The sequence below is a fragment of the Aptenodytes forsteri genome, unplaced genomic scaffold (genome assembly GCF_000699145.1).
Source record: "Aptenodytes forsteri isolate BGI_AS27 unplaced genomic scaffold, ASM69914v1 Scaffold26, whole genome shotgun sequence".
NCBI classification, from domain to species: Eukaryota; Metazoa; Chordata; class Aves; order Sphenisciformes; family Spheniscidae; genus Aptenodytes; species Aptenodytes forsteri.
Genome location: NW_008794125.1, coordinates 2,018,476 through 2,037,336, shown reverse-complemented (window position 1 = coordinate 2,037,336; position 18,861 = coordinate 2,018,476). Strand labels below are relative to the sequence as shown.

The 18,861-nt window shown below is 39.9% G+C and overlaps 1 protein-coding gene across 1 annotated transcript in view; it reads right to left on the bottom strand.

The window, feature by feature from the left end:
* Nucleotides 1-18,304, bottom strand: part of CLUAP1 (clusterin associated protein 1) — a 73,261-nt gene extending 54,957 nt beyond the window's left edge. The window contains exons 1-4 of the mRNA XM_009277440.2: nucleotides 18,189-18,304; nucleotides 16,047-16,131; nucleotides 11,739-11,918; nucleotides 10,429-10,524 (exon numbers count right to left, since the gene is read on the bottom strand). Coding sequence (XP_009275715.1) covers nucleotides 10,429-10,524; nucleotides 11,739-11,918; nucleotides 16,047-16,131; nucleotides 18,189-18,289 — 462 coding nt within the window. The 5' untranslated portion in view covers nucleotides 18,290-18,304. The remainder of the gene's footprint in view (nucleotides 1-10,428; nucleotides 10,525-11,738; nucleotides 11,919-16,046; nucleotides 16,132-18,188) is intronic.
* Between the last annotated feature and the right edge of the window lie 557 nt (nucleotides 18,305-18,861).

The following is an 18,861-nucleotide window of genomic DNA, read 5'->3' as shown; positions in this document are numbered from 1 at the left end:
CTTTTTGCTGCAGCAACCACCTCTTGGTGGAGAAGTCAGCCTGACACAGGACCACAAGTTACCATTATTCTCGCAACACTCAGGTTAGTGTCGCAGTACAGCTTCTCTCTCCCAAAAGATAACGAAGCAACTGGTTCATCTAACCAGGAGTTCTACCTCGCGCAGCAAAAAAGCATCCTGTAGGATACAAATACAGATAGAAACCTTACCAAACCCTCTTGCAGCTTCACTGCCAAACAGCCAGCTAAACATAAAAAGGCTGGCTGAAATATAAAATACAGAAAAGCAGCACAGGACTTGCCTTTCCTGTCACTAAAGACCTGTTCCACAAAGCCCTGCAGCCTTACGTTTCCTGGATGTGGAAACACGCGGATCTCTCTGCCCCTCCAGGATAATTAGGGAATACCTACCTTTTATTGAAAGTAGAGTCCCTTTTAGGGTATGTGCACAATCTCCAAAATACATGCTAACATGCAGGTGACTCCACTGCCTGAACAAATGTGTTCACTGTCATCTTCCAGGTATGCCCTAAGTCCTATATTATATTTGCCTGCCCTCTTCAAATGTCTTGGACACCCTCGAATATCTGAAATGATACTAGATGCCTATATTTAGGCACCTGTATTGCAGATGAAAAAAACCACAGTACGGCTTTGTCATCTTCCTGAATAAAAACAAACAAACAAACAAAAAAGCACAGTACGGCTTTGTCATCTTCCTGAATAAAACACCCCAAAAAACAACTTGCCACCAACAACAAACAACCCCGAAACAAAAAAAAAACAAACAGATAAAAGTTCCTGAAAGTTTGGATTTCAGCCCACTTCCATGTCAAATATAAGACAAGAAATATTCTCTACCGACAATTAAAATTGTTGAGAAGGTAAGACAAAATTCTCCAAAAGCATCAAGAATTAGCAGTAAACACTACAGAGGGAACCGGGATGTTGTCAAGTATCGTACAGACTCCACAGACCAAGCACTGGCAGGGGGTCAAGATACAGCTCCTAGCATCTTCTGACCTTAGGAGCAAACTGGTAACAGCAAACAGCGCTTCCTAGGTACATTGTACCTTTCCATTGCGTGCAAGGTGTTACAATCTGATTCAGAATCCTTATACAAAGGATAATGTTGTGAGTCCACTCTGGAATCTAGAAGCACTTTCACGGATTCAGGTGTAGCTTGGCTCACTTAGCTTAAATGTCAGACCTAGAATGGGAAATAGCTGTACTATCGCTTGGCCTTCTACTGAAACCTGAAGAGCTCTGAAAGTCAGTCGACTGTCAAGGTAGTAGCAGTGATGCTAGCACTTGTCTTTATGTGGAGGTTCCTGCAAAGTGAACTAAGGTGCAAATTTTGAGTGCACTTGCTACTTTGCATTGTCTTACTAAGCAAATATGTTAATGTGCAAGAGGTAATCCATTCAACTTCATAGAATCATAGAATGGTTTGGGTTGGAAGGGACCTCTAAAGGTCATCTAGTCCACCCCCCCTGCCGTGGGCAGGGACATCTTCAACTAGATCAGGTTGCTCAGAGCCCCATCCAACCTGACCTTGAACGTTTCCAGGGATGGGGCATCCACCACCTCTCTGGGCAACCTGTGCCGGTGCTTCACCACCCTCAGCGTAAAACATTTCTTCCTTGTATCTAGTCTGAAACTTCATTACACCCCTGTGGATACTCCTGTCTCCCTGGGTGCTGTAGTGTTAACGTGGAACACTGAAGCCATCCTAAATTGACACACTCCCTTTGCCTCACAGTAATGTCACCATGCAGAAAGCCAAATGCGCTTACTAGCCACCAAAAGTGGGGGCAGGAGGATGCTACCATCTCTGCAAATGCACCCCACCACTTCCCTTACTGAGAATTTTCCCCCAGGAGCTTTATACTTGGTTAACAGTGAAGAGCCACTATTGCAAAATCCATTCTGCAAATATGCCCAGTGAAGCATTTTCAACTGGTAATGGTTTTCCGTCGTTATACATCAAAAACTGATAAACCAGTTTCCTGCATGCTTGATGTGCATCCATTTATCCATACATATCTTCTGAACTGCAGTAAGAAACCAAGGCAAGTAATTAAGCATGACCAGCACACAAGTCACTCACGATAAATGTGGTGTAATATACACACATATCGACGTGCTCAAGGTCTAGCAGAGGTTTCTGAACACCTTTTTTTTTTGTGATAAGGACCAGAATCAAAGCTTTTTTCTAACACACTGGTCTTGCACCAAACATTTTTTGACCACAGGTTAAATCCTTCCTCGTTTTTCAGGAGTTCATAAGCCTGATGCGTACAGAAAGTTACCTCCTCACTGCCACTGTTGCCTTCAGTCTTAGTCCAGGAAGCATCACATTCCCTACTCCCTGCAAATAGGGGTTTTGCAACGACTGCTGTCTATGCAGGCAATAAAGCTCTCCTTTTGAAGAGTTTATTATTCAGGGAGTTTGCTAACACACACTGTGATCACATTTGGCCAACATAGGGATGGATCATTAGGCATCGTTATATATGAACAGGAAGGTACAGGAGGGACATTAAAAATAATCTAGACCTTCTGAAGGAATCTGATACTTCCTAATAGCCTATTTTCCTCCTCAAGAGATTAAAGCTCAAGATAATTGAGAATTTTGCTGCTTCCAGGCTATGCTGCTTTCTTGTATGCTCATTTCAGCAGTCCACAAAGGGAATCCACAGAGACGTTTCCCTACTCGGCAATGCAGAGCCCTCGATCAAAGACAGTGTCTGAAACCCCCTGGCTATCCCGATGTGTAAAAAGCGTGCCACAGGAAGATCTGAGACAGAGAACCAACTGGAAAACATAATTTTTCTGCAGACCAAAAAGAAATCAGAAGGCCTGCCTAGCCAGGTAAGAAGTAATCTGAACATATGCTTTATGACAGAAGAAACCCCTTACAAATGGTGGCATACAGACTTTAAACCTTTCTGACAGGAGCGAAGTTACGCTGCTCTGTCTCCTCCCCACACACCCCTCCAGGTCCACCGGTCTTCTGGTTTGAGAGCTGTTTCCACTGAATTACCCTCAGCTCACAAACCCCAGCACATGCTTACTGTTATCTTCCTACACCCTTAAAAACCTCACCTTTAATTTACTTCACGTAAGGTTTCGTGGCATGCTGCATTGCTAAAGCTTGGATTAGTCCACAGGACTACAGGGTGTCGCTTAATGGGTCCTTAACCAGGAGGTGGCTTGTGATGTCTCTTCCAGAGTCTGGCAAGACGACAAGGAACACATCTCTTCTAGCAGAGCAAAAGCTAGGCTTGTGAGTGAATTTCCTAACATAAACAGAAATGTCCTTGGGCAGCATGGACGGGTGGGAGCTTGCTTTTTGGTTTTTTAAAGGGAAAAAGAGTAGTTTCATCAAAAAGGCAAGATACCCAGTCAGGCAAAAATCTTTTCAGTTTCTCCTTTTATCCACATTCTTCTGTAACAAAATTAGAAATAGAATTTCCTTTCCTTATAGATAACATGTAAGAAAACTTCAGGAAGGGTTATGATTTTCTTAGGAAAAGCAGCAACAAAAAGGAGTATATTTTTCAGACCTCAAAGATATATGAAGACACCATGCAAAGTTGCAGAAAAGGTAGGAACAGGCATTGTGTACGCAGCAATAGCACCCAAAGAGATAGTTTAAACTTTTAATTCACATCAAGCCTTTGATTTTAGTAAACATTGCCATACAACTCAGGTTTCCATTCTCAGCAAAGCTTAACCAGCAGTAAGTGGAATTGCTGTTGATTTCCAGCAACAGAAATACCGGGTGGCTCTCTTGGGGCAGGAACAAAGGCATTTTAAATAGCTAAAAATAGCTAAAATCATTGTCCTTATGTTTAAGCCAGCACGTTTTCCTCTTATGTAATTAAAATTTTGACATGGCTATATTTTGTGTCTCGTGAAGGAAGGTTAGGAATAATGAACAACTGAAACCTCACCAGATATTCAGAAGACAGTGTTTCTGCTTTAGCCCAATTAAGTGGAACTTCTTGCAGACTCATACAGGTTTTGACAAATGCTGTGACATACAAAAGATGGTTCAAATGCGATTTTCTTCCCCACCAAACTAGAATGGTTTTTCAAAACAGTCTAGAATGGAGCTACAAGAATTCAGATCTTCCAAATAGCTGACAAAATTATCAATGCACTGACATAACTGCTCCCCAAACTGCAAGGAGAAATGTGCCACCCGTCAATTATAGCTGATACTATGTCTTCAAGCTAAATACTCATGGGAAGTTCACTACAAAATCATTTCTTACATAAAACATATCCACAAATGTTATATCCATGTGGCATAACAACCATGGTTATGGTTAAAGCAATCTAAAATATATGACAGTATTGATTCAACTATATCTTACAGTTGCAAGGTTTAATTTTGCCTTCCCACTTTGCAATAAGCCCTCTTCCTCAAAACTGATAGGTTAGGTTTTGGTTAGAAGCAAGACAGTTCAAAAAAATTGAAGCAAACTAGGTAATTCTCCAGAGTTCTGGCAATTTCAAGTTACAAATTTCCACTAGAAATCATATGTGTGGCAACCTTGTAACCAAAGCACAGGAAATGAAATAAATTCGTTTATCAGCCTCCCCCAGGCAGCATCTCGTACCCAGAACTAACATTTGGCAGATGGAAAATGTTTCCAACGTTACAAATAAAATATTTTTTTTGTAGTTAACTTTCAAAGAGTACTGAATAATGCAGCCGTCACTCAAATCAGATCTACCTCTACAGAAGGAGTAGGCGGCAAGCTACAACAGTGTGAGCGGGGAGGCAGGGAGGAAGGGTTCTTTAATCAAAAAGCTGCGAATAAAGAGATCCAAGTGAAACGTCCTCAGTGGCAACTCTTTTCATTGTAACTAATACCATCTCAGTTCCACAGCTGGAGCTAAATGCCTTTGGCTCTCCTAAGAGTTTAATTCAAGCGTTTCACAAACTGAAGTCAGTAAAGAGATTCTTAATGACTTCCCTCAGTTTTGGAACAAGCTTATACTGTGTGCATACATAACAATAACACTCGTAGCAATACCCTGTACTTAGGAATTTATCCTTCATAGATTGCGAAACACTTTACCTGGCTGTTAAAAGCTTTAATCTACAAAATTACAGAAATTACTTTATTTACACCAGAAGATACACAGGAAATAAACAGTTTGTTCAAGGTCACAGACAGAGTAAGTGCCAAGAGGAGCATTAGAAAACAGACCCACTGCGCTGCCCATCTTTAGCACAAGCTAAGTACATTAAAAAAAAAAAAAGATTATTTTCATTCTTCAGTTTTACATGGCTTAGAGCTAATTAAGAGGTAAATAAAATGAAAACAACCTTGAGAAGGTCAGAAATCTTTATGCCTGCCACCAACACAGAGGCAGTTTTATTCTGGAATTTTTTTCCTTCATTATCTTACTGCGTCTAATAATTTAGCAAATCTAAGCAAGGCAGCTTCTTGACAGGCTCCTGCTAATTTGTCCACAGGACCTCTGGCAGATGCAAAGTGACAGGCACTCGGAGTCAGTCAGCTTCGCTGAGGTGTTATAAATAGCCGTGAATTTTTCCTTTTGGATTTCGGATGAAAGAAAGTGACAGGCACTCGGAGTCAGCTTCACTGAGGTGTTATAAATAGCCGTGAATTCTTCCTTTTGGATTTCGGATGTTCAATGTATGGTAACTCAGGAGCATCCTTCCACAACTGATCCCAGCTGACCTTGAAAGTCATTACTGCTTTATTTTGTGCTAAAGAATTATTTGGATCACCTCATCACCCCTCCCTCCCCCCACAGACTCATCTTGCCATTTTCCCCATGAACGACCGACCGATCACCAGCTGTTGTAGGGTAGAGGACCACTGACTTTTCTAACATCTTTTGGCCACTTACAAGACTGCAGCAGTTAGCTGTGTAGGTCCAGAGGCAGCCACCACATGTGAAACCCAAAGTGAACGCATAACGAAGTGGTGCTGCATTTTGCCCCAGTACCAACATTAATTCTGTTGCTGCTTTTCTTGATTTTGAGCTTAACAGGCTTAATCACAGCACTGGTATTTTCAACTTCTTCTTCTTTTAATCATCCTAAGCATTTAGTAGAGTGTATGAAGAAAGAGAAAGAAATCCAAACAAAATCGCCCATCCCCACCTCAAATCCAAATCAACCTCCACCTTCCCCCCCCAAAAAAAAAGGCTAGAAAACAGATTAAAGAAAACCAGAACTCAAAGTGCCTAGTTACTCTTCCAAAGCTAGTTGTAAATATTCTGAAAATTAAGGCTACATAATAATGCAATGCAGAGAAAGTCCCCCTGGCAGTAAAGGAAACAATGAAGACATACGTCTCCGTGCATAGAATTTCCTTTTCATCTAGGGATCTCACTGTGTTGTACCAAAATTCATTCATCAACTCCACTACACTCTACAAATTCCAACTTTGCAATTTCTGGGCTCTAAGACTTGGACCAGTAAGACTGGAAACTGCAAACTATCTTGCAAATGTAAGACTTAGATGCATTTTATAATAAAAATTCCGTGTCTCCACCATTGCACTGCCACAGGACACCAACAACCTATACTGTGCTCATCCACAGTTGGTCTAGAAACAACACAGCTTCAATGGAATCCAACATTTCACTCCAAAGATCCTCTGATCAAGCAAGGCTTCTCATCCCTTTCCCCCTTAGTGCTGAATTGCTCCCCAAGGTTAACCGGGCCAAGCCCCCGTTTAACAATTTGCCTGACAGAGCAGGTGACGCAGCTGTAATAACGCACATGCATCGCCTGCACTTCTCCCCCTCCACACGTGGTGCTCCACAACCCGCTGCACAAGTTGGGATCCGCTGACAGCGGGAAGGGAAATCTCTTCACCCATCTGCAGGACTGGAACCAAATGGCTTCTCTTCACATTTAAGCTTTCTGCTGCTTTAGGATTGTTAATCAGGAAATGCCTTCCTCTTCTTTTTCAAATATAAAATCTGATTTCTTTTTTAAACCAAAAATGACATTTGTGATTTTCATCTGATGAGGAAAGTGTAGCTTTTGGTATTTTTTTTTCCAAAATCTTAACTAACAGCTTCATAGTCTGAATTCAGCAAATGAATACCTGTAGGTTTTGTTTCTTCCTCTGTTCTTAAAGATTTTTTTACATTATAGGTTAACTTTGAAAGCAGTTTACATATACGTAAGAACTATATATTCAGACAGGAAATAAAGTATTTGCAAAGGCATCAGAAAGGCACAGTACCACATTTCCAAGAAAACAAATACAGACTTAAACTTTTCCCAATAAACACGCACATACATTTACATCACTATGTACCTACAGTACATCTAATAGAATTCCTTTCTATTATTCTATTCGAATTATTCCTATTATTCTATTATTCCTTTCTATTATTCCCTTAATAAACTCTTCTCTAGCTGAAATTTGTTTTATTCAGAAAGTAATTTATTAAAAAAAAAAAAAAGTGTTCCATGACTTGGAGCAATAAAATTTATCTAACGTGTAAGGCACACACAATTTATCGAACGTGTAAACTCCACAGTTTCTATACAAATTATGTGCAAAAAGAACTCCAATAAAGACAGTAAAGGTTGTGACACAAATTAGAGTCAATATTTCTAAAGGAAATAATGAGTTTTACTTCACTTTTTCCCTAATGATCTTTCCCCAAAAGCTGCTCAGACTATGAGAACAGACCTAGTCAACCCATTAGTGCCAAACGCTGACATTTCTTTTACAGTCACTGGAAAATGAAGCAGTCTTCACTCAGGATAGAAACAAGATACATCAGCCTGTCCAAGCCTAGGTAGGAAGATCCTTCATTTAAATATGTGGAAATGGATGGATTGGAAAAAGAAAAAAAAAAAAAGAGGTTCAGGGAACATAAAACTACCATGTTTTCAAATTCATTCAAACAGTATCACAGCTGTCGATGCCCCATCCCTGGCAGTGTTCAAGGCCAGGTTGGACGGGGCTTTGAGCAACCCGGTCTGGTGGAAGGTGTCCCTGCCCATGGCAGGGGGGTTGGAACTAGATGATCTTTAACGTCCCTTCCAACCCAAACCATTCTATGATTCCATGATTTTAGTACATGCAACAGGTTTCAGGATGTAAAATGTAATGAAAAAATAAACCATACTGCTCTCCTACCGCCCTTTAACAGCGCAATCCCTCTGCCGGTGCTATTTATTGCGTGCATTACTTAGCCACGCAACGTCAAAAGAAAATAAGCAATGGAAATCAATAATCTTCACATTAAAAAATAATAAAAGTAACCTTAGATTAACGGCAACTACTTTGATATCCACAGACAGAGCTCTAACTCCCCACACGAAGCCAGAATTAACTGCACTTCTACTTCTGCCCACCTGGAACCGGGTGGGAAGGGCAGGCAGAGGATGCCACCCCTGTGATCTGAGCACCTCGCCAACTCTGTGAGGGATCCAGGGAAGATGTGTGAAATGAAGAAGGGCAATTCCTTACTGCCCTCAACACTGGCTACTTAGCAAGAACTGCAGCTCCGCTGACTTCTGTAGCCATTATCAGACCTAACAGCGATAGAAGATAACAGCAGCGTTTGGCTCTAAGCCTCCCATTTGATAAGCAAATTTCATACTTCAAGTGAAAGGCAGAGTTGGGTGCTTATAATTAAAAAAGGAAAACTTGACAAATTCCACTGAACAACTGTTTACTGCAACCTCATGGCTTTTAACACGAAACCTATTTGCTCTGCTACGGGCTCAAGTTTCAAACTTGTCACACGCTTATGTACCAAACTTGGCATTTAACACACAAGCGAAAAATGGGTTCTTCAAATCACTGAAGAAGGCTGGAACCAGTCACAAATCATAAGGAAGAGAGCGTGCAAGTCTATTCTGCTGCTCTCTGGAGGTTCTCACTGTGCTCTCATAGTGTTACCTTGTGCTGTTAGGATATAAACTCAGAGCTAATGAGACATAAGCAAAGGTCATCTCTCCTAAGACAGGATTTCTTAAAGACAACAAGTTCAATCTGTCAAACCTTTTTGGAAAATATAAACTGTGTACCTATATAGGATTAGTTAGCCCCATCTTGTGCACTCAGCCATTATGCCACGAGAAACATGCGCCTGCTACTGTATATAAGAAATACCATCCTTTTAGAAATTGCACCTTTAAATAGTCCTCCATTGAAGATTTCTTAATGGACCCAATGAGAAGTGGCTGCAGAGAAGCACTTACTCATCTCTTGATTTTTCATTTCATGCTTTCAGCACACTGCACTGGTGCAAGTCCCTTTTCTAGGGCCCAGTTCTAAAGTCAGTTGGATTCCTAAAAGCCCTGATTTAAAGTGATTAAACAATGCCCAATTTCAAACAAGTGCTTGAGTACTTTTTTAAAATGTTGCCTTATACTGACCTATACTTGACTTTTTAGTGGAGTTCTTAGGGATGCCGTACACAGAAAAAAGGGTTTAATGCTCCGAAGCAAATATTAACACGTTAGGTAGCATTCACGTGAAAACTATTTCAAAGCCAAGAAATTAAGCAAAGAATGCAAGATGAGGAGTGACTGATTAACGGTTTTGTGACAATCGTGTATGTTGAATTAAACTGGTATATCACTTCTCTCTCCCGTTTGAAATATTAATGCCTTTCACACTGCTGCATACCATGCTGACTTACGTATCTAGCAGAAAAGGCAGTGTTCCACAGATAATCTTCCCTGTATATCACCTATCCTTTGAAACACTTGTACTCCATCAAACAAGGCTCTGGGAGTATTAATCGTCAAGAGACACAGTCTACGGCTCTTACAGGGTGCACTTCCTACAGCTCAGATATTGCAAATCTGAAGATTACCAAAAACAGTACTACAACATTCAGGGTTTCCCTTCTTTAAATGTCTATTTTCAGAAAATGAATAACCTCCAGCATTGCAGATAAACGCATTTAAGAAAATAGTTGAAAGACTTATTGGCAGTGTTTCAGGACACTTCGTGACTTCATGCAACAGCTTGTGATTTTACAACTAAGCTGAAGAATACGTACCCTGCAGGCTTGTGAGGCCTTCAATTACTGTAACAGAAATAATGAGCCTTGCACATGGAAAACGAATGGCATTAATCATTTATCTTTCAGAATATATCTATCCCCACCACTAAAACGTACATATAAAGTTAGTATTTCCAAACAGTTCTACAGAGAGTATTTCAGTTTCCTGCTAAAGAGAAAATGCCAAACTGTTCTCGCGGGCTTACTGCAATCCAAGTATGAATATGAGTGGGAAGGAAATGCAAACTTTCAGACCCATTCCTTCAAACTCACAGAATATTTATTTTAAATGCAGCCCTTAAGAACAACTACTGATACTTTTCTCACCTTTTTCCTTTACAGCACCCAGTGAACACAAGTTCTTATACACTCTCCAGCGTGTACTTACCCTTAGTTCAACTTCTTTGCCAAGTAAGTCATACAGACTGGCTCCTTTGGAGGTAATTTCAGAAGCAAGCTGTCTAGCTGCCTTCAAGTCAGCAATCTGGAAACACAGCAACAGCACTGAATAGCAAAAGAGAATCCCCAATATCACAAAGAAAATCCACGACAGATTTTTCCTGTTTTGATGTTAAAATTGCACAGCAGGCCAGCACAGTGGCCGTAACTCTACTATAGTATTGAAGAAGTTGTCCACTGGAATCAGAGTGAGCCTGTCTCTCGGCTTTAAAATAGTCTAGATGAGGCACTGTTTAGACACAGGCTTCTGGGTGAAACTTCAGCCACTTTAGGCCAACAAAAAAACCCCAAAACCCAAAAAACCTCCTGAAAACTGTGACTCTGCTAGTTGTTGGTTCATGTGCTGCCCAGGGCAGAGGGAAACATGACCTTTTTCATATGCAAAAGTAAAAAGTATATATACACCAAAAGGTATGTGACTCGCACATTGCATAGGTAATGAAGTGGTGTTGGGTTGACGGTTGGACTCGATGATCTTAGAGGTCTTTTCCAACCTCAATGATTCTATGATTCTATGATTATTGATCATCTACAAGTGTTTTTTCATTATTTCTTCAGGTGCTTTCTTCAGAGAGACACACCAGACTTACACAGCGGAAAAATCGCTTGTGCTTCTGCCATTTTTTCCAAGAATGGTAGCATAGTTGCCTAACAAGCAGGCATGACATACTATAGCTATAAAAGAATCAAAGACTAAAAATATTAGGATATAGAAGAGGTGCTAAAACTAACAAAAAGCAGTAACAGGAATTCCTCTTATTTAACAAAGTGTTGATTTGTTGGGTTTTTTTAATATCTAGAGATGGCATTTATTTTAAGGGCTTTAACAGCTTTGATGTCTGTTAGGGTAACATGAAGATTTCCCTTTCCTTCAATGCAAACAGGCTGAAAACCAACTTTCAGTCAGTATTTTGCAAACTCTTCCTGTTGCAACAAGGTTAGTAGATAGAAAATAGTCTTTATTCTGGCCTATTCCAATGTTTCTGATTTCAACAGCAGTCCAAACTAAAGATAACCAATTTTGTGCCACTGTTGCCTTGTATTATGCTTCTGGTTGAGAATTCACAGAGATTAAAACAAATCATAGCATATAACCTCAACTACAGAAAGTACGAGCTAAAACCACGCCCACTCCCTTGCGAGAACATTCTCTACTTAAGTTTCAGATAGAAAACGGATTTGTTTTTCATAAGTTAACACAAAACCCCTGCCCAAAACAAGAGTACAAGGTATCCTTACTTTTGAGCCAAGGTCAAACTTGAACTTGCTGCTGTCTTCCTCACTCACATCTGCACGTTCCACTCCCTTGGTATTCATAGCACCGTAAAGCACAGAGGTGACCTTTAGCAGTTCCTTCACTGCATAGCCGTCTGCCTGGTAAAGCTTCTTAGTGTTGAGCTTTATGTGAGCTTTGGTAGCCTTTGGGAAGAAAGAATGAATTCATCGTGTCACAAAGAACAAAATCCTCATTTACCTCTTCACACTTCACTCAAAAGCTCTTTTTGGGGGCACCATGCCCTGCTTTACGGAAATAAAGCTTCCCATTTGGAAACACAAGTTTGCCTCATCATATTACTGATGTTTCTAGAAGAAATTTTTCTGAAACGTGTGCACCTTCTGCATGTCAGAACATTTGCAGATAATTGCCAGAATGAAATAACTCAAACTATCCATTAATTCCTCCCTGCATGAAGATCAGCAAAAACCCTGTGCACCACTTAAATTCAAATTAAGCTTAAGTGGAATGTAAGTGCTGCCCAGGTCTTGTGATGATGCTGCAGAGAGGTAAATTTCACCCTTAATGAGTTATAAGAATAAGATCAATTATCCTAATTTAACTGTCTTCTCTTCCAGCAGTACCTTCAGAATCTTTTATTGTTTCTCTCAAATTTTTCCCTGCTACGATATTAGTGATTTTATTCCCTTGTCTTCCATCTCTGAAAAGTACAGACAGACCAGTAAGGAAAAAAACATTAAAAATTATAATATTATCTTTTTATAGTTCAAAATAATGAAGGGGAAAAAAAGAGCATAATCGAAATGATACATCTGTCACAGAAAGGACACAAATGTTGTTCTTGAAATTGCTGACAAGATTATGTTATAAACGAATGGCCACAAGAAGCCAACACCAAACTTCAGGTGAAACTTTGAGGCAGTCTTCCTGATGGCACGACTAAACAAGCAAGCAAACAAAAACTGATCACCGGTTATGAATACAAAAACTGAGCATCCAAATGACTTAACATCTTCTTTCCAGTATCTTTTTAAGATGAAACTTCTGCTAACATATTTATCCTTTGGGAATACTGTGTGGCAGAAAATCTATCCACGATTCACTCGCGGTATTACACAACTTTGGTATTACAGTGTTACCGTAAGCAATTCACACGCGCCTAGGGCTCTGACAGGGCAAGACCTTCACTCCGGGGTAAAGGACTCACACATTAAAATGGTTGGTACAAGTTTTGCCCACTCTGCACTGAGCTTCACTGAATCACTGACTTCAGGAAAATTTCCCGTGAAACTAAAAAGAGAAAGGACCACATCTCAAACCATGGATTTAGCTCCAACTTTTCCAAGAACAAAGGAAACAAAGCAAATCGGTGTTGGCCCATGTTTCTTCGTATGCATCTTGTCAAACTTTGTGACTTTACAAGCAGATTTCCATTTCCAAGAAACGTTTACCTCTTGCCTCTCTCGCCCCAAAATCTCAACCCAGCAGAGGAAACTGACTCTACATCTGCCTCCTGCCGGCAGGAACTCAGCTGAAAAGCCAAATCAAAACTTCCAGAACAGGTTACTGATGTTGTACACCCTGAGCCAGGGGAATACGAGACTTACGGTGCAAAAAAACCCTAATAGCTTTTGAAAATTTTGACCAGCGTGATCTCAAATGAGCCAATACACAAAGTGGAAAGCCAGATATGTTCTCCTTCCTTCCCTTCCAGTAGAAGGCATCTAAAAAACTAATTGTAGAAGCAGTAGGTATTAAATTTTAAGAGAAGCAGGTCATTAAATTGACAGAATCTGTTAAAACATCCCCTACACAAAGAAGACTAATGCACCACATCATAAAGGATGTTGTTAAAGACAGGAATGCCAGCTTCAGTTCCATTCAACCCCAAAAGAGAGAAAAATCAATGTCTAGTAAAAGGAAAAAAAATAGGTTTTTTCACTCAAAGACTACTTAAAAAGAGGAAAAAATATGCAGGCAAGTACATATATTTTTCAGATTGGCATAATGGCACTGCTTACTCAAGAAGGTAACTTCATGTTTGGAAAGCTTGAGACGGTCACCTATTTTATAACAACTCCAAATAGTTTTAAAGTATCATTAAAAATCACCTCCATCTATTCTGAAGATCAGATTATTACAATGCAATAGAAAAGAGAAATAGAAATACACTGTAAGAACGGCATCAACAGCCAGAAAGTCTGCTTTACTTTAAAATCTGCTTTATTATTATCATAGAGCCAAATTTTGACAGCGTGGTGGAAATGCAAAAACAGCCCAGGGAAGACCCAGAACTCCCAGCTGAGTGCTCCAGCCATTCAGTTGCAGAGTCGTAGTCTTTAGCCTGTCTAGCCCAAACATTTTGCATTCTTTCCTGTACAACGGCACATTCTCAATAGGAAGAATGAGGACTGCTCTCATCTCCCTGTCTTGTTTAACACTTAGGATAGTCTCCCGGGTACTGAAGTAGTGACTCTAAATCTCCACAGGCTGAAATGGGAATTGAACACGTGATACTTCCCGGAAATCACTCAGGAAGATCGCATCAACTGCTTCTCCCGTCACTTTTTAAAAAGCAAGTATGTCTGCCCTTTGCAAAAAGTTTGGTACCTTGGTTTGCTAAGTATGTTTTCATGAATGCGTTTTGCTGAGACTAAACTCATCAGAGGCTTTTTGCTGCACTCTACCTCAAATTTGGATCCAAGTGGGCTCGAGTAGGAGCCAGGTATTGAGCCACACAGACTAGGGCAGTTCTAGGTGAGCAAATGATTAAAAAACCACATAAGACAACCCTGCAGACACTTCAGGACCTTTTGGGTCCAAAATGAAGACATTTGGCAAGTTCTCAAACTACCAGTAACACAGAGCAATACGTAATTTGTGTAAAAAATTAAACACATCTTTACTCCTTGTTCAGTGAAGGAGAGCAATACTCTAGTTATATTTCATGATGATTAATCTACCCTGATATTCTCTTCTGAGACAAATCTGTCTCCATCAAATCTCACATCTGGCTACGGATGCATAAAGCTATTAGCTACTGGAGAAGATAACTGTGGATTCCATGGACAGTGAATTATTAAGGAAATGTCTACAAGCTTTTCTCATTCTGAAAATGCTGAAAACCTACAATAATCCCCATATTATCTTGTAATATTAACTGAGAGTAAGTACAGGATGACTAAAGAAATTTCCATTCATTTCATTTTCTGGATCATATTATGTAATTCTTCAAAACCCTTGGGATGTCTTACATGAAATCACTTATTAAAAGGAAAACGCATGCATAACATTACTTCTGCTCCCATACTTGTCCTTTTAAAACATGCTTGATTTGGAGGGGGGAGATCCCTCCAAACAAAACAGATCTGTTCACTACATCTTATGATGCTCCAGGGCTCAAAAGTGCATTCTGGTATGTATGGAAGCGTAACATGCTCTGAACATAGTAAAATTAAGAATTAAGAAAATTTATGGTGGACATCATCACAAATCAGAAGGGAAAAGCTGGCTTGGTTATAATGTCATTTCAATATATATTAAAAATTCAAAAAAGTATTATAAGAAATTAATCTTTGGTATTAGCATAAAGACTTCCATTGCTTCCAGACTCACCTGCAGCCCCATTAAGTTTTTTCCACCTGATTAAGAGTGCTATAATAGCGTGTCGTAACAGCAAAGGCTCATGCTGCATCAAAATAACAAGAATGATATGAAGGACAATGTTATTTTATTCCATGAGGCTAAAAAAGTTGATGGCCCAATTCAAGTATGCTCATGCATAACATGATAAAAGACTTGATCTGAGAAAAATATGGCTCGATCTAGTAAGTGAGAAGGCTCATACAACAGAATACCAATATATGGCTCTATATCACAACGAAAACAATCAGAAATTATGACTATTCAAGCATACAAAAGAATCGGGCATCTGAAGTTAGCAATAAATATGATGGAATCTCTTCTGAACCCATTTAAATGGCTTCAAAACGTTTCATAGCTACAGCTGTATCTTCCACTATTACCTTTTTATAAATATGAAGTGATAAGGATGAATATTGTTTTAGCGTTAGATGTTTAGATCCCAATTCTGCAAAGGGACGTACATAACTCTACATGATTTCAGCAACAGCACGCCCTGGCCTGCTGAAGTTCAGAACCACACAAGACACACAATACAGCGCAAGAATACAATATATACTCAGGCACCCATCGCAAGGAAATAGTAAGGGGTTAAGAGAGAAAGCATTAAAGCTAATATGGAACCAGCATTTCAGTGTGCTTAAGCACGACTCCTTAGGCAGACTTACCATGAACTGAGCCACTGCCTTAATGAAGAAAACCCGGTCCTGTTCTGTCTCCACATCAGGAGGAATATCCGTCTGAGGTTCATACCTGTGGAAAGAAGCACGCGTAGATTCTGACAAGAAATACATGGGCAATATTAGAGACTGGTTCATTTGTGAGGCAAAAAATATCAAACAAAACAAGCATGTATGAGACTGGAAAATAAATCTTTAGCTCCTACTGCAGACTGGGGTATCCAGACCCTGGAATGCATACAGCGGGTTTGTGTACAAACTGCAAAAGCTGTAGAACCTGAGACACTTCTCCAGAAGGAATTGTTACGGCGGGGTCCTGAATACCTCTTCTCAGTCAGTTTCGCAAAGGAGCAAAATTTAGCTGGCTCAATCAAGTCTGTGAAATACTTATTTTCAGAAGTAATTTACTACTTAAATCACAAGCTGCTTATATAAATCAAACTCAACTTAATCATGTGTGGCTTCACAATTTAAAACACCAGGCATACGACGGAGTTAATACTCCCAGTCTTTCCGGTGGTGTGTTAAAATGACTTGTACTAGATTACTATTGTTGGCAATAACAAAACCAGCCACCTTGTCCTTTAAAATGTTATGACGCTTTTCCACACCCTCAAAATACACAGGAAAAGTTCACACTCGGACATAATTTCAAACATATTACTTTCAAAAGTAAATGAAACTTATGAAAAACCAAATGGAAAGATTGTGAAATGCTTTAAAAAAAACGCTGGTGAAATGCAGAAACTTCTAGAAGTCACCAGCTTACAGGAACCAGGGAAGAAGAAGAGTAAATTCCCAGTCTCATAAAAGGCTTCGAGATTTTCAGCATTCAGACAGGCAAAAAAGCATCTTTGCTTCCAAATCACATTTGAAATTATGAGCAAGGAACGTGCAAAATAGCCTCTCTGCTTTAAAGTGTAATTAAAAGGCTTCTAGAAGCTGGAAAAGCTGTCTGCCTGCATCAAGTGTAATTCTGACCCATAACAGAAAAGGATGCCAGCGTTCGGTTGCTATTTGGTCTGAAAGTGAAGCACTTCACTATTAGGCATAGGGTTCCCAGTAATCTTACAACACAGAAGTTTGCCCTTTTAAAAGTGTTCAGGTTCATTACAGAAACATATTTTTAAAACGGTATTTTTGTTTTCTTTCAATTGCTCTGTTATTTTACTGTTACATACTAGGGGGGACACTGATTTATGTTTTTACACAGGAGTTGAAAACAACCAGTAATTTAGACCCTCAGTGTAACAGCAGTATTTTAAAGAATATTTAGGTAACTTGATCCAAGTAAATTTGAATGGTTGTAAGTATTTCCCTATGTTATTACAATTGCAACAGTATTCAGCAAATATCTAACCGCTCGGTAATTAAACTTAATTTATACTAATTATGAATCCAGGCCAAAAAATAGCAATCAGGCAAATGGGTCACTGTCATATTTTCAATTGTAATGTTCTACCTTATGAGCAGCTTAAAAAACTTAGTTTATTTTTTCACTTACACTGGAGAAAGAAGATTATGTATAATTTGATTAGCGCCTCAAGTTTCATAAATATTTAACCAAAGTCTGTCAATGGGTTAAGTGGGTGTAAAACTACAACTGGATAGTAGTAGATTAGTACTGTATCATTTTATTTTTTTTTTTAAACATGGCATGGATGCTAGACGATACCAGGTTGGACCAATAACAATTGTAGCAACAAGGTAAGAACTAACTGCGTCTTGGTAAGTTCTCACTGTATCTCACCCTGTTTGGGGTACAAGGTCAGATACAGGCAGAATGGTAATGGAGTTTGTAGAATACGTGAAAGAGATACGGCTACTTTTGAGTAAGTATGTCCACCTTCAGGATGCAATCTCTGCCAGGACTGAGTCATTGTCTTTTCTACTTCAGCTACTAAAACACTTTTTTTTTTTTTTTTTGGTTGTATAATTAAACTAAAAACCTGCAAACTTAACTACCACATTTTCTATCTGATTTTTAGAAGAGTAGATCTCAAAGAATGACTAAACAGCATTATGTTCCTCTTTAAACTTCTTAATACAGTTTCACACCAAAACATCAGCTCCAAGCACACATATCGCATCCCAGCACCAGCCCCAACGTTTGTTAGCCTCATCACCAACCTTTTCACCAGCCAGAGGAGCACTTCTGAAACAAGCATGAAGTTTGGGGTATGGAAATTCTCCATAGATATGAGCCGGGGATACCCCAGTGCCCTCATCATCTCAGTAAAATCTGACAAACAAGCAAGAGCAGGGATTCCTTCTTACATATCCAACATGGACATTACCAAGAACTCCGGTTCCCACAGCATGCTGTTCATTTACCGTTAGATATGCCCTGTTCAAAGCACCGTTAGAAAAAATCCTGAATGGATTAATTTAAAACATAGTATCATTTCAATAGAAAACATGCCTGAGTAAAAAGGCGACTTTTTAGCATGAGATTCGCTGGGTAGAAACGACGTTAAAACAGCTTCTCTCTACAAAACACACCATTTAAATGAAGTTAACGGCGGACTGCGGTGATCACCACTCCGCAGAGGCTGTGCTATCCCGGTCCTCTGCGTTTACGAGGCGCTGTTAAAGCGCAGCCTGCCAGTCAATTCAAAGAACAGGCTCCAACCCCGCAGCAGGCTTCCCCCTAGCCCTCGCCTGAGACCCCAAGCGCCCCTCACCCGCCTGCGCTGCCTCCTGGATCTCTTAAGTGAAGCTCCAGGGCAAAACTTAAAGGAAAAGCGGGACCCGCTCGGCTGCTGAGGCACCCAACGGGGCCGGAGCTGCTCTGCAGGCCCCA